At 36.6% G+C, this 21,775-nt stretch overlaps 1 protein-coding gene across 2 annotated transcripts in view; it reads right to left on the bottom strand.

The window, feature by feature from the left end:
• LOC762517 (deleted in malignant brain tumors 1 protein-like) overlaps positions 1–21,337 on the bottom strand; it is a 71,487-nt gene extending 50,150 nt beyond the window's left edge. For both annotated transcript variants that reach the window (XM_030984751.1, XM_030984752.1), the window contains exons 1-4: positions 20,951–21,337; positions 5,607–5,750; positions 4,577–4,768; positions 2,798–2,938 (exon numbers count right to left, since the gene is read on the bottom strand). In XM_030984751.1, coding sequence (XP_030840611.1) covers positions 2,798–2,938; positions 4,577–4,768; positions 5,607–5,730 — 457 coding nt within the window. In that variant the 5' untranslated portion in view covers positions 5,731–5,750; positions 20,951–21,337. The remainder of the gene's footprint in view (positions 1–2,797; positions 2,939–4,576; positions 4,769–5,606; positions 5,751–20,950) is intronic.
• Between the last annotated feature and the right edge of the window lie 438 nt (positions 21,338–21,775).

Here is a 21,775-nt window from a genome sequence, read left to right as displayed (position 1 = left end):
TCAGCACGTATGCAAGAATTTACGTGTCTTGCATACGTAATGAGTAGTGCAGACGGTCTTCCCGATCGGCAGTTTTTGCCTTTATAATTGTTCATTTCTCATGAAATGGGTCTTATTTTAAAGATAAGAAGTTGCACTCTCTATATACTTATATGACAATCATGTTAAATATATTTTGGAAACAGATATTTCGCCTTGAAAATGGGGTTTTTCGACGATAAATCTATCTAACATGTAGGGCTGATTTTCACATAGAAATCATTCTTGCGTCAAGAAGATGTTATAATCAGCATAAAGCATAAATATTTTTCTTTACAATGATATCAAAATTATTATATTTTACGCTGTACCAAAGTCAGGAACCAAGAAAAATCACGCGAATGTTCATGAATAATTTTAAAAAAGTAGTCAACTTTGCCGATGTGATAATAGAGCATTCTGATTGGCCAAAAACGTCAACTACGTCACATATGTTACGCTTTGGTTTATTAACATTCTGAATACCATATTTGAATAAGCATTCCTTGTGGCGTGCGCCTGTAATGCACGTGCGCGCAAGCAGTCATGACAACAATCTGAGGACCCTGGATCAATTACGTCATCTGCCTTTCAGATAATATTTTTCTACATTATTTCTTTTTTAATCATTTTTCTTAATTTTTTCGGCCAGTCGGTGGCGCGGCAGAGCTCCCTGGAGTTTAATAATCAGTTATGCATTGCCATTGCTCAAACGGCGAGCGTGCACGAGTATGAAATCACACAATTTCGCGCCATCTTATAGAAAGAACAAATTGGTAATTTCCGGGTTTTTAGGGTCTTAATTACTATGATTATAAAGAGAACAAGATTTTGCGTCAATTAGGTTTTGACATTATTTTGATCAGTGACTTTTCATCTTTCCAACGAATCTCAAAGTAAACAAATTAATTATGTACCAAAGTCAGGAACCAAAAGCGAAATTTAGGGTACAAAATACCTGTTGAAATGTTACAAAAATAACGACAATAAAAGGGGTGAAAAAAGGATTGTTTCAAAATTGTGAAAGATGGCAAGTTTCATATCAAACTGAAGCTGAGAATCTCGAGAGTAATTACCGTTGCGTGCTGCCATGTTGACAGAAGTTATCGACCACAAAAGCAGCTCCATGTACACCCTTACAAATCTCACGGAAAATCTCGTGAATTTCAGCACACGTGAATGTACGAGATAACCAAAGAGACGCTGAATAAAAATCAGCGTATAGCCTCATTATCGCGCACGCTGCGGTCTGACTGCTAGTGTGACTTTGTACAGGCAATGCTGACTGCGCCCCGAGCGTAGGGCGACAAGCCAGGCAGCAACAGCCTACCACACGATCAGCAGCCGCGGGCCAATATACCACAAAGCTAGGCTTAGTGAAATCAACATTAATACATTGTTATTCTCTTTCACCCCTTGTTGAAACATAAGCATCATAAAATAAACTACATTCTCAACCACTCATGCAATCTAAATGACAAGAGAGAAAAAAGTAGATGTTATAACGTCACCCAAAGTTTTTCAATTCGCCGATCGCGAAGAGCTGATGAATCTCGGATGAAAACTAGTTTGGGCCGCGGCTAGCTAGCTGGGTGCAGTGCGTGGTTAAGGGGGTCTGAGGGGGAGGGGTGCACGGCCGGATGTATGCATTTGAGGAATCTAGGGGGTGCTTGCGTGTTCAAACCCCACCCCTCTTGGCAAACAGGGGGTTTCTTTTAGAATTTTAAAGACACCCTTTATCTGTGTTTTATCTATGACCCCCCCCCCCCCGGCAAAAAGAAGTTTAAGTGTGTTGTTTTTTTCCCTCTTAGGGGGGGGGGGGGGGGAGGGGGGTAGATGTTGAAGAAAAAAAGAGTTATGTTACCTTCGATAAAGTGGAAATAAATAAACTTGTAACTTGAAACTTGAAATAATTTCTCACGAATCGGGCAAAAAAAAATTTTAAAAGTGACAACTAGTTGCCCGAATATCGGAATCTGCATAAATTACTGGTAAGGTGGGGCGGCACACCCGGCCCCTCTTCATCCCCCTCCCTTATGTGTTTATCCTCCCCCACCACAAGGCCTCCGGCCTCCTCCTCCCAAGCCCCCCCCCCCCTCCACCGTCCTCCTCCTCCTCCCAAGCCCCCCCCCCTCCACCCTCCTCCTCCTCCTCCCGTCCCCACACCCCGACCCGGCCCCATACCCTTCCGTAAATTGGCCAAGGCCTATAACAATGACGTGTTACGATAATTATATAATAATTATGTTAACAATAATGATAATAATAATAAAGATGATGATGATGATAATAATAATAATAATAATAATAATAATAATAATAATAACAATAAAAAATAACAATAATGATAACAATATTGACAATGAAAGTGATAATAACAATAATAACTATTTATATTAATCAATATTGGGTTCTTGTATAATGCTAATGTCTGTCAGATTTGACACTCCTAGCTGGCGTTCCACAATTTTGATTGAAAGTCACTATGAACATAACGGACAAAGAAAGAGGACAAAATATACAGTTCCTCATTCTACTCTCAACAATTGCTGTGGTAGAAAAAGTAACACCCCTTCACTGCTATTATGTAAAAATGTGTAGAACTGGTGTCACATAAATATTCACCTGTTCTACACATTTTTTCATAAGTGAAGGGATGTTCCTTTGTCTGCCACAGCAATTATTGAGGGTAGAATGAGGAACTGTATATTTTGTCCTCTTTCTTTGTCCGTCATGTTCATAGTGAGTATATATATTTATTTTTTTTTGTCATACTCACTTGGCGCCTCGCATATAACTCCTGCATCTTCAATGTGGCCACAGTTTTGGATCCCTAATCCATTATGATCACAGTCCAGGATCGTCGTCTCGGTCCCGTTACAGGCCACATTATCCAAATATATGGGACTCAACAGGTTACCTGCCAAATAATTAAACGTAAACAGCAATAAAAATCTACAAAATAGTTGGGTTTTTTTAATCTTTATACGTGTACAATGTTATTTCTAATCTTCTTTTGCTTTACTAATGGCACGATCAAAAATTATGTAGAAGTTAATTCATGTCATAATGCATAAGTAAAACCATTAATATTGTTATTAATCTACGATTATTTGTTGTATCTATTAAAGAAAATGGAGCTTATCGAACAAGCTACCAGCCAATTTCATACACAACCAAAATGGAGTCAGCTGTTTGATGCTAAGTTTTAAATCTTACATGTTTTTTGTAGGTTTTCATAATGAGTGAGTATTCAGAAATAGAGGATTTCGGTAGCACCATGTTATAGCTTTACTGAAAAGAGTAGTTTTGTTTTATATCGTCCATAAACAAAATTATAGAAGGTACTGAAAAAGTAGCACCCTTAAAAATATCAGTTTCATCTAAGAATATCACACTGAAAAAGCTGCCTACCAATTAAAAATACGTACCCACCCCCCCCCCCCAAAAAAAATATAGGGGAGTCATAGCATTATACAAAAACGAAACACGAATTATGAACTAACTACAGTACATAAAACAAAACTGAAAATAACCCTTGAAAAAAAATTGAAGTTCTAAAAGTATGATCAGTTCTAGGGACAACGGAAATTATTTATTATTTGAATTATTATCTTTGTCATTATCATTTTGTTTATATTATAAAGTATCTATCTGAACCTAATAAATACCGTCATCCTAGTTTTTTTATTCTCATATGACAATCCTTTATCATCTTCATCATCAGTATCCTCACCGGTTGAGTCGCAAGTGTCATTATCATCATCATCATCATCATCATCATCATCATTATCATCATACTCATGATAATTGACGTCATCTTTGTTGCAACCAGCTCCATTATTACAGTAAATATCGTCATCACCGTCATTCTCATCCTAGTTTTCAAAACCATCATCTTCTTCACGATCACACATTATTATGAATATCATTGACATCGGTATGGTCATCTTTTGACCATTACCATAAAGAGACATCTTTATCAGGTGACTATTTATCGCGATCACCTTCTTCACTATTTACTTTATCATAAATCTGATTGTCATCATCGTATCATATCGGTAATGCCGATGGTTACTGTAATGACTGCGACGAAGTTTTGAATTGGATTGAATTGAAGAAAATAAATTCAATTCAATTCAATTCAATTCAAACTATCGTCAAAGTCATTACAGTAACCATCGGCATCACCGATACGCTCGTCACCATTCTCATAATAATATATCTATAATCTATGTCATCATTTTTATATAATTACTATCCACATCACCATTAACGTCTTCAACGTCACCAGCATTGTCGCATCCTCTTTCTCATCAAGAAACATCCTCATCATCGCCACAATAATAAACACCATGCACCATAAGTATCGTGATCACTGAAATCGCCATCGGTTTATGGCTATAATTTTCAGTCTTCATCACCATCATGAGTTCAATCATCATCATTATCGTCACCCTGATCGACAACGGCATCGTAGCCATAGTCTTAACCCTCCCTTTGTCGTCATCATCATCATAATATCGTCATCATCACCCGCATCATCATCGACGCTTACCATCGGGTATAGTCATGCTGCCTCCCGATACTGCTTGCCCCGCCGCGAAGCCGAACTCCCGACAGACCACGCTAGCATCGACATCATCCCAGTCATCGTCGCACACGGTCCCCCACCGTCCTTCGCTCAGGATCTCGACCCTGCCCATGAACGGGCTATTGATGTCGACGAGACGGACCGTCCCCGCTGGGTCTGTGATTGGTTAATGAACATGTTAGTATCTGCTTTGGTCTCTTTTTCTCCATGTTTTATTACGTATGTCGAAAATCACCTATATTCAAACTAAGCAAAATGAACATTTTGAAGATCATGTACCGGTTCTATATATTTTTTTTTCAGTTTTCTGTACTAAAATACCTCAGCTAGTACATATGTTAGTGCACAAGCAATACAAAATATTATTTGCTAACCAAGTCGAAGAATAGCATACTGAAGAAAATATTCCGGGTAATTAAATATGCTTGATTTGTGTATGCATGTACACCCGTAGTAAATAGTTTTGTATTGTTTGTTTGATTCTATTTTTTTAAATATATAAACAAAAGGTATAATACAAAATATTCAAACAATAATAACTTCATGCCAAAATGTTATTTACATATATAACGAACTTAATATTTCTTCCACAGATAGTTCGGATTATACTTTAAATTTATAATGATATGTTATATAAATATTAAGTTCGCCTATGTAAATAACATTTCTATAACATATCATTATAAATCTAATGTATTATCCGAACTATCTGTGGAAAAAGTGCAGGAGACCGCAATCATAAGCGATACTTGACTAGGATGGCGGCCTCAAAAGAAAATTTTTGTTGTGAATATAATGCTTGCCATTCCGTCATATCTTTTATGCTAGCAACACCTTTTATTTGGAAGCTATTCATCGTGAATCACAAACATTAAAAATAAAAAACATGTATGGTTTTTTTTATCTGCTATCAAATATTATATTCTTATCTTTCATAGAACCTTCCATATCTTATTAAATTGCCACCTTTCTTTCCTTTTCCTTTGCAACTTACTAATAGCTTCTCCTTGACATGAATGAACGAAAGCGACGATGGCTAACGATACGACCACGATTACGGACGTCATTTTCTCGTAATCGTTCCCTGACGAGCAAAACGTTGACGGGTACTTTACCATAAAGTTCCGACCGGGAATATCTGCCATACAAGAAAAAAGGATGTATCTTTATTATCACAAATATTATTAACTGTATAATACGTCCGAGAAAGAAAAAACTCCGAAAGCATACGATTACTGTTAACAAACTGAGCTGTGTGAATAAACCTGATCGTCGATTGCATATACACGTTTCGCCATGCAACATTGTTTTTTGAAATTGGCATTTTGAAATTCATTTGTGCCCGAATTTGATGAAACTGTTTGAACCAAAAAATTGAAATATGAAAACTTCAATAACGCATCAGATTTGATTGATGTACAGTTTAGATATGGTAAACTAAACAGACGAGCATAATCTTTAAAAGCGTAGCAGTCTTCAAACGAGTTATCAATACAGGTTCTTAAATCTGTATACAGTCTAATAAGTAATAAATGCAAACAGATTATAGGGGAAAAAAATTCTTCTTACAACCCCTCGTCTTTGACGCTCCTGTATACCAATGAGCACCACTAAGCTTTCATGAGACACAAGGTTTTAGAAGTAAAAGCAAATGAACTTTCAGTGCTTAGTAACAGTGTATTTAGTAATGTGGTCCATTAGAAGAACAGTGTCATCAAGTTTTGAGGCTTCCAAGTGCTTTTTTATTATTTGACGGTCTCTTCGTTCCTTTCCAAAGTAAAAATATATAATTTAGAACTTCACACGAAAAATATGGTTGGCCCCTTCCCCGCCCATCTATGTGCCCCCTCCATGAAAAAAAATCTTGACTTGTATAAGCAGTACCACGAATAACACTGGATCGGTAAACCCAGGTTAAATAAAGACAAAAAATGGAAAGAATAAGTAAAGACAGATCTTGATATAATCGGCAATGGCCTATATACTCGTACTGGTGATAACTTGATTCAATGGTAAGAGGTCATTGAAGTAGTTCAGGAAGTGGCATGCCCCAATTCCAACAAGAGGAAAACTACGAAAGGAAAAGGGAGGAGAATGAGTTTGTAGCTTGCACAAAAACCTTGGGCACTTGCATGAACCCGAAATACAAAGTTGGTCACTTTCTTTCTTTTAAAATGTTTGGTCACACCAAAAGAATCAAATACTTCAATCAGCACACCCATGCTACCCACTATCCGGTACCTAGCCTTTGCTTTAACTTGATTATATTATGTCCCGTATCTATTCTACAAAAATCGCTCTCCTTGCAGACTTTTTCCCGTAAAGCAAAAATGTATTTAATTGCTCGATATTGATACCCTCTCTTGTATTTATGTGTGAAATGAGCTCTTGTGGAATTCAATTCAATGACATGTTTGTATTTTGATCACTTACGTACATGCCTCAGCTGTTGCGAGTACCATATATGTATATTCCCAGGACAATGCTGTCGGATAAAGCTGTTGTTTGTTTGATGATTTTGCTTGTTTGTAATGATATGTACCCGCTGTCTATTTTAAAATTGTAGTACTTCGGTATTTTTATTATGTAACACAGACACATGCACAGCCCAGCTGAGGTAACTTTCTCTTTATAAGTGAACATGCCTTCCTATACTTAATTCTCTCCTCATTTTTTTTTTCTTCTCTCTGTTCCATTTACTATTTTTGTTCTTTCCTATCAACTTTCTGTTATATAAAATGTAATTTTCATAATAATATCTATAATGTTCTTTCGGTAACTGTGTTAATTTATTATGGGCGTTCCCAACTCAAGCTATGCTTTCCGGGTTTTCGCCTCCTTCCGTATCTGAATTATTTACTGTATACTCTATGTCGAAATAATTGTTACATATATCATGTACATAAACATTGTGTTTCATATTGAACTGTTGAGAAGGAAATAAATTTTAATAAATACAAAATACAAATAAGAATACTTAGTGTTCTTTTGGCTTAAAGATAAAGACCGGTAGTGATAACATTGCGGTTCACTGGTTTTGGGTGCAACATATCCATTCAATATTGTTTAAATATTGCCTTCACGGGTTTAGATGACAGTACTTCAACCTTAATTCGCAAAAAAGCAGCAATAAATGCCCAAATGTTCAATGTTGAAGTGCATTCGCCATATCTATCCAGGCCGGATCGATATGATGACTTACCAAATACACGTATATCAATTAGTAAGCGGTTTCCCGGCAAAATTTGAATCATCACGTATTAGTCAAAACATATTCTTTCACATGATTGGTAACAAGAGCTTCCATTACACTTTTTGAGAGGTGGGCGTTTCCAATACTGGTCTATACCTTTAAATCTTGCCAGTTTATTGGCTTATATTATATATATATAATTTATATAGCACCTTTTATATAGTCCATCGTGTAATTTGTTGCAGTAAGTTTCCAACCTCTTTTCTCCAATCTCATTTTCTCTCATATTTAATTTTCTTTCCCTTTCCTGGTCTATTTTTGGTTATCGTTCATATATTTCGAGAGTATAGTTGTAAGGTCTTTCCGATCCAACCCTTGTGCTTTAAGGATTGATGCCTTCTTTCATATAACTGTCAATGTGCTCATTAAACGTGCTTATGTTTTTTATGTATACACGAATGTATTAAATAAATGTTAGAATATTGTTGATATGAAAAAAGAGATGGACAAAATAAATGTTACTGTGAATTGAACTTTCTTAGTTGATATATAAAGCTCGGGTTTACAATGTGTACCTTCCCATTCCTCCATCACATAGGCCTAGTCTTTGCAATCCTTTCAACCCAATTTAAGTCGGTTAATTCATACAAATTTCAAAAGTTGTCTGATGAAAACGTCCCGTCTTATTATGCAGCCTATTACCGATTTTGACACTTTACTGTGGTAAAACTGACCTTTTTTGTTATAAAAATATACTTGTTAACGGCAATTAACAGCCCGAATCTAAAATAGTAGGTGCCGACAATTTCTACATTAGTTTATGATTCGCGTTTATATCTATGTAGTATAACGATATTTCCGCGTAGCATAAGCTTAAGTAGTTAAACCGTACGATTATCTGTTCATGGGGATTAAGATAATGCTATAAGGAAATACTGGGGGAAATTAGACTGACTGTGAATTTACATGTGGTGTTAACGTTCAAAGCCTGGAGTGAGCTCGTCGGACACCATCCCCCCCCCCCCTCGTTTTTTTTTTAATATCCAGGATAGTTTCAATACATGCAAAGGGTCTACGTACGATACGAGAAAAGGTCACAGTACCCATCCTGGCTCTTGCGATCACTAAAGTAATAGTCTGATTTTCAGACCCTTGTACCGAATGGTCGTACGTTTTGTAATGCGCAAAGATTCAATCAGTTTTATTTGGGCCATTACAAGAATTGGGGTATCGATTGTTATTACCAAAGAAGAAGAAAAAAGTCAGCCAGTCTCTCAATAGTGTCTGACAGCTAATGAAGTCTAGAAGGTATACGGGTTTTCTTGCATAATTTGAACATTAGGAAACTGCTAGCATTTACATTTCACAGATACATGTAGGACATACGTGACATTATTCGTAATTCCTGCAAAGTTCTACATAAACTGATGTTGTCTGCAATTGGGACATAGTACCTTTAAATTGCAAAATGATTATTCCATTATGCCCGCCTCTATCACCAAAAGCAGCCATGTTGGATGACTAAGCCCATTATCTCCTTCATAATCCCGCATTGAATGATGTACATTGTACAGCGGATTTCCTACCACTTCCTTGCATTTCGGAAGTGCTTTGCCTATCTTGGCTTTCCATTGTTAAACCTCACATTTGACCATCTGATTGCTATCTTCATGTTAGCTTGAATTTATCACAGGTAAATTGCATATAGAAGTATGATTGCGAAAAGGGGAATGGTTTCCAAACTGAATCGTTTTGCAATACCGGTGGCAATCAAGAGATATTCCAAGAATTAGAGTGATAACGATAGCCAGAGCGGTTGCAAATGTTAGTGTCGATGCGTGATTGTATCTACCGTCCTCGTTCACGGGAGAGACAGAGATACGGATAGAGAGAGAGAGAGAGAGAGAGAGAGAAAGAAGGTGAGAGAAAGAAAAAGAGACAGACACAGAAACCGAGAGATAGACCTGCCAATATTGTCAATTAAAATGAAGGTGCTCAAATATTGAGGAACTCAGCAAGAGAACTATCCACACAAAAACTCATAATAGCTCTGTTTTACAAAAGTAACAATAATACCGTGTGAGTCAAAAAAAAGTTTACACCTAGAAAATTTCTAATTATTTTAAAAATCATCTATGAACAGTAAAGTATTATACATCTTATGAAAGGGTGTTTTATCCCAAATCATTCGGTATCATTTTTGTGTGGTATGTGTTCACGCTTGGATGAACATGAAGCATTGTTTGCGAGAGTGCAAAAATCGACTTGCGCCAAAGTGATGCCTACAGCATGTATTATGTTGGGATTAGCGGAGTGAGAGAATAAATTGAATGTATCAAATGAAATGCATTGGGTATGCTTTTTGCAGAAGCAAATTCACACACACACGCACAAATGTATGTTGATATTTGATATGTGTGGCATGATTAATTTTGTTAGGGATGTTATTTGGATCTGCAAAGACCGAATTAATACCCAAATCCCAATTTTTTTATTCAAACATCACATAAGCAACTTTGGCGCAAATCGATTTTTGCACTCTCGCAAACAATGCCTCCTGTTCATCCAAGCGTAAACACATACCACACAAAAATGATACCAAATGATTTGGGATAAAACACTCTTTCATAAGATGTATAATCATTTACTGTTCATAGATGATATTTAAAATAATTAGCAATTTTCTAGGTGTAAACTTTTTTTTGACTCACACTGTAGTAAGATTCGCATACAACTTTTGAGAAAGAGAAAGAAAAGGAGACAGACACAGAAACCGAGAGATAGACCTGTCAATATTGTCAATTAAAATGAAGGTGCATAAATAGTGCGGCGGAATTCTGTAAGAGAACTATCCAACAAAAAACGCATAAAAGCTCTGTTTTACAAAAGTAGCAATAATAGTAACATCCGCATACAGCCTTTTGATATCACCTTTCAAAGCACGTTATATCAGGGCCTATTTTACCCCAGTCATGGACATGACTTAGGAATAGCCATGCCGGGGAACGAATCCAAGACCTTCGCATAGCTTGTCAAGTGTTTAAACCAACCGACCACGACACCTCAACATTATGCGTACTTTATTTACAGTCAGTTATAAATGGGAATTCAATTCAGTACTATTCAATTCAATTTTTGGGGTTAATTAGACAATTTATATCATCACAACCAAATGTCTGCATTTTGACAGACTGTCACATGAAAACATGGTGAGATTGCAACATGTATATGTCCAAGTAATACAAAAATATTATAATCTGGCATAAGTACACATGAACTCCAGATAATATTGTGTATGAAGAGTTTGTCATTAACCCTGTTCAGGTATAATTTATATCGCGAAAAAATAACTAACTAACTTTGTGTGATGTCATTTTTTGTAAATTGATTTTGAAAGAATGAAACTGAATAAGAATATTTTGAATGACAAAATGTCTGGTAACTTAGTCAAATTCGTCTTTGAGTTACATTACATACTGATTACTCACATATTTACTTAGGTTGTTTAGTTATGACTATTTCAGATTTCATATATTCTAACTCGACCACTCCCTCTCCTGTATAGTAAGTAAAGGTGGTTTACCACACACAAACTCGCACTTGATAATGATAGTATGGATCAGAAGTTATCAAATATAATCGACGAACAGGCCTTGTTCTACAAACATCGTTGGATTAAAGTAAAGTAAAGTAAGTAATAAGGTCAGATACCATTTGGAAACTGATACAAATTTGTGACTGCACTAAAGAAAGTAATTTTCAATAATATGAAGTTATTTTTTCATTACAAATTGATTGACCAAAATTGAAAATGTATTATACAAGTAACGAATACTGAAAAGGATCTACGAAACAAAAGTTTACAGAGTAGACCTACATTTAAGTTTGAGAATAAGACAACAAATTTATAGTGCTTGATTTAACTGAGAGGGAAAAAAGGAAATCTCAGAAAAACTAGGCTTGTTGAGCGAGATTCCCAGTAATAGACCTTCGTCTGTCCCCTGAATGCTTAAAGGTAAATACCAGTTCTGGTGAAAGAAACGATGTGGAATCGATCAGAAAGGGTTGATCATTTAGCATACATGTATTGGTGTGTACTGCAAGGTTCTGGAATCATCAAATGATAAGAAATCTGGCCCAGTCTTGGTAAAGTTACAAGCACTGTACGCAGAAAGATGTGTAGGACTACGCGACACGTGCGCGATATACAGTGTATATCCGGTCCGGATAAATATAATAATTTACCAAATATATCAATTAGTAGGCGGTTTCCTGGCAAAATATGAGGGCGTATCACTTATGAAAATAGAATGTAAAAACAGTATCTGGAAAATTCATTTCCAGTATTTCCTTTTTAAATTTGATACCAATCTAAAATGAATACAAAACATGAACCAGGATATGATATTGGTTTGGGTTTTTTTCCTCTCAGAAGTACATTCCACTCGTGATCGTGGATTTCCAGGGCATTTCATCATTTAAAAAATCAAAAAAAAATCATCAAAAGTAACTTCAGATAATATTTCGTGTAAGTACATTCATTTTAAGAATAAATGGCTTCAGAGGATTAAATTTCAGTAAAAGAAACAAACATATGTCTACAAATACACAACGCACACCCTTACGCACGCACAAACACGCACCCTTACATACATGCAGGCGCGTACGCAAGGGGGGGGGGGGTTGGGGGTCGACCCCCCCTCATTTTTTTGTATGTGTATGTTTTGGAGGAACCCCCCCCCCCCCTCCCCTCAATGTTTTTCTTGAATTTAAAGGTTACCGAAAAAAGGTGACCTTACCCCCCCCCCCCCCAACTGAACGAAATATCGGTCAGCCAAATGTCCGGAACCCCCCCCCCCCCCAAAAAAAAAAGTGCTTTTAAATGGTAGACACCAATCAAGTTGAATCTTGTATCAGAAATTTGTGGATATCATAAGCATTGGTGAAGTTGCATTAAAGGGATCCGGTAACTGAAATAATCCTTGATTTAGCTCACGCTGCAAAGATAATTATAAACCTTTAAGTCAGTCAGGAACTCCATAATTTTTTCAAGCCGATCGCCTGTCTGATTATCAAGATATTAATGATTGGAATTACAAATTTTGAAAACCGTTTACCTAACGGTTTTCATAACACTACAGTCTTTTGGGGAAAACGAGTATGGTAAAACCGGTCACTCAAAGATTTTTACTTTTTTGAGGCACTTCTTGATCATTTTGAAGCGCGATTTTTTTAGGGCTTCAATATTACACCATATGACAGACACTGGTAACATGTAAGACCATGTATCTCAGATTTAACATTGTTAAACGATCCCTTTAACACTGTTTTATTTTCTTCGATCACATAAACTATGATATGTAATGCATAAGACGAGCATGAGTATTGCACATTGCGCAATGAGATGCTTCATTTTCCTGACGTAGCAGGCGCGGATCCAGGATTTCTTAGGGGGGGGGGGGGCCCAAATTTGAAATTATGCGAGCCAAATATTGGTACGTAATGGTGACCAGCAGTGACGTAATGCAGGGGGATGTAGGGAGGGGCGAGTTTTCCCCCTCCCTCCTCTGCAAAGCGCGGAAGCTATATATGACGTTTCATTAAAGTATTAGAGAAAGAAGACAATTCGTTGTACCGTTCTCGACTCTTAATCCTTCTCTTAATTCAGCCCCCCTCCTCCGCGTAGCGCGGAAGCTTTGACGTTTCATTAAACTATTATTGAAAGAAGACGATTCGTTATAGCGTTCTCGAAAATTATCCTCGTTTGAATGCAATTTCATAACCTGCACGAGTCTACAAGGTGTGAGAAAACTCTGATTCAGGAAAGAATGCAAGGGTGAAAGTAAAAGCGAAAAAAGTGGACACTCTCACATGGCTTCCATGGATGCCGTCTTTGTTCTCTTTTTGCCTTCTTCTTACTCCTTGACCGTTCGCGCATATTTTTTTTTACAAAACTGTTTAGCCATATATAGTTCATGTGCAAGCACGTATACCCAGGGAAGAGAAGGTAATAGAAAAGGGAAAACAAAAAATACATAAGGAGAGTGCAGAGGATATGGAGAAAGAAAGAAAGACAAAGAAATACATAAGAAATACATAACGGAAGGGCTTTTAAGCACCAAATTACGCATCTAGGGACCCGCCTTAGGCCCCTTGGTGGGTTCCAGGGGGTAGAGCCCCCGGGAGCTCATGGAAAAATACTGCCATTTTAGCAATACTTGTAAATCACTGGTATCAAATTAAAAATAACCCATGTTTAAATTGTATTGGGGGGGGGGGGGTTACTGCCCCCCCCCCATCAGTACGCCAGTAAAAGAGGCGGAGCTGACGGAAGGGACTACCCCCATAAAGCTGGATGATAAGTCTTATATGTAAACCCCTCACAGGTTTTTGAAGTTTTTTTGTGTTACAAAATTACATTCTTTAGCAAAACTACAGCATAAAAACAAGCAATATACTTTTTTCACGCTTCACTTTTACTTTGCCGATATCTAGTGTGCAGTCCGAAGGGTTGTAAATATTTACTAGGTACATTTTAGTTTGACTGAGCAGGAAGGGACTTCTTAAAAGAGCAAGCTGAATATTCATTTTTGGAACACTGATCTATTTCTATAACTTTTAATCTTGTTAACATACAGTGTAACTTGTACATACGTGATACCAACAGAATACATATTTTATTCAATATTAATGTTCACATATCAGTCCCTTTTTGGATTGCCCTCCTCCCGTCCCCCCCCCCCCCAAAGAAAAAATATTATCACATTGTGCACAATATATATTGATGTGTCAACCGTACGAAAGTGGTGTTTTCATAATGATTATTGACCTCCTTTAAATTTATATTTATATGGAAGACTTAAGAAGACTTAATATAATCATTTTGTTATATTATGAAACAATATGTCTTTTATGTATATTTTGTTATCTGTATTATTTCTGCATGTGAAATGTGAAATCAATAAACTCAATAAACTCAAACTCAAAGACAACTGTTTACAGTCCAACTAAGGGTGTAGAGCATGCCGTGTAGACTAAAATGTGCAATGTTGTTCAATTTCTGAATTCTTTGTTTAAAAAACTTGCTTGCTGTCAATAGTGTATACATTTTTTATACGTTTCAAATGTCTAGTCCGGTTAAAAATAGCACGTAATGATTTCATTATTTGACACGTACTTCACATTGATTTACCTTATCGATAAGCGAAACGATTTGCTTTAGTATCATAACAAATATAACAGTAATGACAAGTATGGTTTTCCTGAAAATTGCATTATACAATGTATATTCATCGTTATGGAAAATGTTGTATAATATACAACAATTGGCATTAACATTTTCCAGACCATTGATTTAATTACGTTTAATATTGAAGCTGTTGCCCTTTGTATATACATGAACTTGAAATAATAAGTAGCCTTGAAAGTGTCGCATTAAATCATGTGTGAGTGAGCTTGAAGTTTAATGGTGTAGGTTTGTTTGAAACTGTATAGCCTTTACTATGTTTTTAATGAGATATATCTCCAATCAAATCAAATCAAACTGAGTGATGTTATCGTACAACTAAACAATATCAATCTTCTGTTCTCCTAAATAAGCCTGGGAAACTTGAAAATTGCATTACAATGTGAATTCATTGTCAGTGAAAATGTAATACAATACACAACAATGGGCAAATAATTGTTTCCAGACCAATGATTTAAGTAAGAAGAACTTACATTTTATATTGAAACTGTTGCCGTTGTATATACATCAGGCGCGGATCCAGGATTTCTTAGGGGGGGGGGCAAAATTAAAAATTATGCGAGCCAAATATTGGTTCGTAATGGTGACCAGCAGTGACGTAATTGGGGGTGGGTGGGTGCAGGGAGGGGCGAGTTTCCCCCTCCCTCCTCCGCGAAACGCGGAAGCTTTGACATTTCAATAAATTATTAGAGAAAGAAGACGATTTGTTGTACCGTTCCCAAAAAATAATCCTCGTCTGAATTGAGTTTTCCCCCTCCCGCGCTAAGCGGAAGCTTACGTTTCATTAAATCATTAGAGAAAGAAGACGATTTGTTGTGTCGTTATCCCCTTTTTTTTCTTTTCTTCTTCCTCTTTTTTCCTTTCTTGTATCTCCTCTTTTCCTTTTTTCTTTCCCTTTCCTTCCTTCTCTTTTATTTTTTGATTGGGGGGGGGGGGCAACAGCCTGGGAGGCAAGTCCTTTTGCCCCCCCTCCCCCCGATCTACTTCTGCTCTCTTTTCTTTTCTTCTTCCTCTTCTTTTTTCCCTTTCTCTCCTCTTTCCCTTTCCCTTCTTTCCTTCTCTCTCTCTCCTTTTTTTTTTGCGGGGGGTGGGGGGGGGGGGGGGGGCCAAGGCCCGCTCGGCCCCCCCCCTGGATCCGCGCCTGCGTAGGACAGGCGCCAGTGACAGGTGCGGCTTTCGACACATCGTGTATGTATGACGTCATAGAAAAGTGATCGCAAAGTGAATAGTGCAACATTTTGTTGATTGGCGATTGGTATACAGAAATAACGCAATGCAAATTATGTCTCATGTACAAGGCATAATGTATAGTAATGCGAAATGCCCTTTGCCCACGATGAGTCACATTTTTTGCTGCGTCAACGACTTTTTTAGTCTTTGACGCAAGAAAGCGACATCGTATAAGAAGTGAATGAAAATGAATTTTGCAAACATTGCATTAAGGTAGTGGCTCATGGGCTACATTAGCGCAGTCAACAACGCAATCAGATTAACGCTTCGTGTGCAACGGGCATATTAACTGCTTTTTAATCCGACTATATTGACCTTTCTTTTCAAACTTTCACATTACCTTGCTCTGTCCCACCCTCAAATAGCTGACCTCGAATTTTTTCGGTGATGATCAAATCGGAAATGAGATAAGATTTCGATTTCCCGACTAAAGTTTCACCCAAGTTACATATTGGTGTTGGGTAACTGTTGATTTTTGGAACATGCAGTGGCCATGCAATTGAAAGATGTTACCAAACGATCTTAAACAAAGTGATTATTGTGAAGTTCTAGCGATTCAACTGTTTGTCTATAGAATTTCGAAACTACAATTGCTTTACAAGGAGAATAGACTTCAAGGCTACGCAAATATTCATTAAAATTATATAATAAAAATCACTACAGGCATGTGTCAATCAGGGAATTACATGCTCAATTAGGCCGGAAATCTTTAACAATTAGACGTTATTGTCATCTGAAAACCATGGTTTATAAGGCTTTAAATAATGACCTTGCTCCTCCGTATTTAAAAGTCTGCTTCCAATATTATCAATACAACTACTCACTTAGGTCTCATAGAAATTCATTGTTAGCAAAACCCGGAACAGAATATTGTAAACGTACGTTCTCTTACAGAAGTGCTATTCAATTCAACAATCTCCCCGCAAATCTAAAACTCCCATGGAGTCTTAAAGTATTTTCAAAAAAGCAAATTGCCTTCGTCCCCGATCTCATGTAGCTATCAATTGGATTTAGGATATATATATATAAAACATTTTAAAGGATATAATTTTTTGTTCTAGTCACGTGTTCCTCACTACACAATATATATTTACTATTATAACAATCACTTTGGACCCCATGGAAGAACAGTCTTGTCTCTATGGCTTGACTGAACTGGGTGTCCTTCCGACTTCATTGTTGTCTTCTTCTTTTCTATTTTACATTGTATATTATGTTTGTTTAAATGTCTATTTATATTATGTTGTAAATGTTCTGTATATGTATCATGGTTTTATTGTGCATTCGGAGACTAAATAAATCAAATCAAATGTAAAACGATGCCCAGTATCATAATTTTATCGAGAAACCCAATTGAAAGAATCGTCGCATGTATGTAAGTGATTATCGTATCTTTTTGTGTTTGCGAAATACACTTAGCAAAGGGTGGATACAAAAGTAGCGATAGTATATTTATTCGTTCAAACAGTACACGATATTACTCCTGCAAATTCCAAATATACTTTTAAAAACAGTTTAAAATAGATCTATGTACCGTGTAACCACTTCAAGTTGCACTCAGAAGTTCATCACAAGTGCTTTTAAATAGAATATGAACAACAATTAAATATTCTATAGATTTCTTGACGGTTTCCATGGTGAGAAAGTAGGCGGCCTGCACGATCAAGACTGAAAGTTTGCCTGCGATATTGGGTGTAGCCCTTGTGACAAAGGCGGCACTGATACTCCTTTTTCTTTCATCCTTGTTTATTTGTTTGTTTGTTTGATATTATTTTTGCATTTCTCAAAATTGTACGAAGTAAAATACAAACATAAATCTTGAACAAAAGTTAAAGTACATATAATATCATAATATAAATCAATTAAGTTATACCTTTTTTTAAACACAGTTGACAAATCATTTGAAAATCGAAAACTGCAAGAGACCGCCATCTTAAGCTAGAGCTTTAACGTGACGGCGGCATGAGGAAAGGAACCTAGCCTATTATGTGGCCAAAACTATAATATATATATATATAACTTTTGGAATACAGTAATTTACTTTTTTTTAAAGCTTCGATTTCTGAACCTGTATTTGATAAGCTCAGTTTTTCTTTTCCCAATCACAACTCCTGCACTCCCTCTCTTTTATTTTCGCTTAAGGGCGGCTTTAATGATAGGGGCGTCCCCCAGCTCTGCCCCATGCCGGATACAATTTTACTTATGATAAATAGTAATGCATCTATGTCGAGAAGATGCATCGATGTGCATTTGATCTGGCGTCAAGTGGGGACTTCAAACGAGGTCTACGACACTATGATGGTGTAGAATGATGGATCTTAGAGCCTCTTGACATAGCATTCAGAATATTTTACTGGTACGAGTCTGAAGGCGTACTAGAGTAGAGGTTAAACTGGGTGTTTTTATCTTTCTCTGTGTGCTTAAAGGGGAAGTCCACCATAATATTTTGATTTTGATACGAGGAGGAAAATGTGAAGAAGAAATCAGTGAAGGTTTGAGAAAAATCGGACAATAAATAAGAAAGTTATGGACTTTTAAAATTCTTAACTTTTCATGAAATCTGTCGGTCAAATTGGTAATGCGGTCTCTAAATATGATGTCAGCCCCTAACATTTTATCTTTTGTCGAATGCAAGAAATGTCATTCTTTTATTTTCTTCATGCCTATCTCGATCATATTTCACGTTGGAACAAATATACATTATGCTACACTAATAGTATATATAGGATCGTAGACTTACACCCCACACACACACATTCACACACATACACACACACATACATATCTCATAACCCTTGATCTGCTTATTCATTTGACAATGATATATAGCATTCTAGACGAAACACTGCCTTGATTAGCATGATAACTATTGTGGCAAAGTGTATCTAAACATGGCGAAAAATCTAGGACTGCAAGATTTGCCTTTCTGGCATTCGCTATTTATACTCCAATTTTTAAATAAATAAATTGCCCCGCAAGTGGGTCTCGATATTTCTAAATCTGTAGTAACAAATTAAAAAGTTAAGACAATTTGCCTACCCCCGAAAAAAATATATAGGCCTATAAATATCTATAAATTGTATAATAATAATACATTAAAAAAAAAACGAATCAACATGATTAGAGCACATACACTGTCATTGCTAATTGAATAAACCCATGCACACGTTTCGTTTTCATATTACAAGTATGTAACACAATATCATTGAGATGTATTCCTATGGTTATCAAAGGAGGCACGATGGCTCAGTAGTAGGGCAGAGGTAATGTACCCGGAAGCTCTCGGTTTCCAAACCAAATCGATCCGCTAGTGCCCTTTGGTAAGGCAATAATTCCCATCACCAACTCCCTCGGAGAGGACTTAAAGCTGTAAGTTCCCTAGTTGCTTACTTACAAGCAAACACATGTGTTCTTAGCAGTCAGGTAAACACAAACTATCAACCCCAAAACAAAGCAATAACATAAACTCATGGTTAAATATAACTATGGGTGTAAAGGCCAATAGAATTTGGCAGTTAGGTAGTAGTTGCTGGATCCTAGGTTTCTGTTTCTTGTGTAAATTCAGGAAAAGCCGATGGCACCATGCTTCATTAAGTTCTTTCGACTTCTTCCTCCTGGGCCGACACCACTTCCTATCACTTTTTGAGACGATTCTAGAGGCGGCAATGGTGGAGAGCGTTCGGAGCCTCCTCCCCCGTCAGTTAAATAACATCATGGGGTGCCGACTGACCACTTTGAGCAATTCCCCACCACCCTCCCCCCCCAAAAAAATAAAAATAAAATAAAATAAATAAATAAATAAATAAATAAAAAAATTCCATTCTTTTGTTTATTTTCACATTTTATTTCTCCTACCCCCCCCCCCTCTCTCTCTCTCTCTCTCTCTCTCTCTCTCTCTCTCTTTCTGTCTGTCTCTCTCTCTCTCTCTCTTTCTTTCTGTCTGTCTCTCTTTCTCTCTCTCTCTCTCTCTTTCTCTCTCTCTTTCTCTCTCTCCTTCTCAGGGAAACTGAAAGTAAATAATGGAAATGCAAAGACGTATTATTAGGAATCTAAACAACATCTAATCGATATTCAGTTTTACTTGTGTTTGCCATGCGTTTCCAAACGGACGACGAAAAAAGAATATAAAAGGGCCAATACTATTAACCTTTAAAATGTTTCCTTGAAAACTTCTAAGAAATTCCTTTCCCAATTCATTTAAAAGAAAACTTAAAGGTCATCTCATACTTGAATATTAATAAATTCCATCAGTCGTATTATTCTGTTGATTATTTTTGTTCTATGATATATATCTGATACTGTACTTGTTTAGGTCTTTTCTTTTGTGGTTATTATATGTTTAAAGTGAAAATGTAAATATTTCTGCAAACTATTAACATTTTTCTATGAGGAAATTTTTCCCCACAAGGCCTCTCAGGCTTTACTCTTATTCTCTCCTTTCATTTTTAAATATAATTTGCAGGTTATTCAACATTTCAATGTCACTTTTATGTGTGAATTGAATTCTTTATGTTTATATTTATATTTTGAGATTTTTATATGAGAATAAAATAAACATGAATGTTACAAATCATTAGAGAGGTATTTCAAGTATGCATGCAAAGGAAATGTTTATAGTATAGGAGGTATACTTCTTAAATCGACAAATTATATCTATTTTACGACTTACCTTAGCACCTGTCCAAAGGAAATGAAAAGAGATGTCCTGGCGAACAGTTGCAAGTGACTGGAGGAATATTATACCTTCCAAAAGTGATATTGTGTTTGAAAGCCCACACAGAGTTCAGCGGTGTAAAAATGGAGTCACCACACGATTCGGGCTTAAATCCAAAATGATCAATATACTTTCTCTATCTCTCATGAGCAGCCGATAACGTTATCAGGTTCCATGGCAACGACGAATATTAAAGATGAAGAGAATGATGAGATCTTTGAAAGTTGGTCCTCGAAGGAATGGTCGAGGTAATGCAAACGTTGATCTGCGATTGACTCAACGTGCTAAATTCAGTCAACCGAGTCGCTTAATCGACAGCCTAGACTTGACTGAACAATTTTGTCCCTCACTTTTCCGCTCTAACTTCCTGAGTATACCAACCCGGCTATGTAGGATTTGTTAGATCTTTAGCTACAAATAGTGTGTATAGGCCAGAGTACCCCCCCCCCCCCGCACTGTGTTTATAGTTGCGAATTGAGGGGGTACTCATCTGTTTTATTCTTTTGCCTTTTGGAGGTCGGACAAATGTAATGATCATGATAAATTTTCTGTTGGTCTTAAAGATCGATTGATCGATCTGTAATTGAAAAACAAGTCAGAAAAAATCTTGGAACCAGCGGGATTTGAACCTGCCATCTACTGCTTGCTTTCAATTACAGATCGACCAATCCATGATCAATCGATCTTATTTACTGGGTGTAAACCACAAATATGTTTAAACTATTACATTTATAAACGTTTCATTTGATATAAAAAGCATTGATGTAGGCCAAATAATAT

The sequence above is a fragment of the Strongylocentrotus purpuratus genome, unplaced genomic scaffold (assembly GCF_000002235.5).
Source record: "Strongylocentrotus purpuratus isolate Spur 01 unplaced genomic scaffold, Spur_5.0 spur5_scaffold_14, whole genome shotgun sequence".
Taxonomy (NCBI): domain Eukaryota; kingdom Metazoa; phylum Echinodermata; class Echinoidea; order Camarodonta; family Strongylocentrotidae; genus Strongylocentrotus; species Strongylocentrotus purpuratus.
The sequence above is the reverse complement of the archived record's forward strand: the minus strand, read 5'-3'. Positions and strand labels throughout refer to the sequence as shown.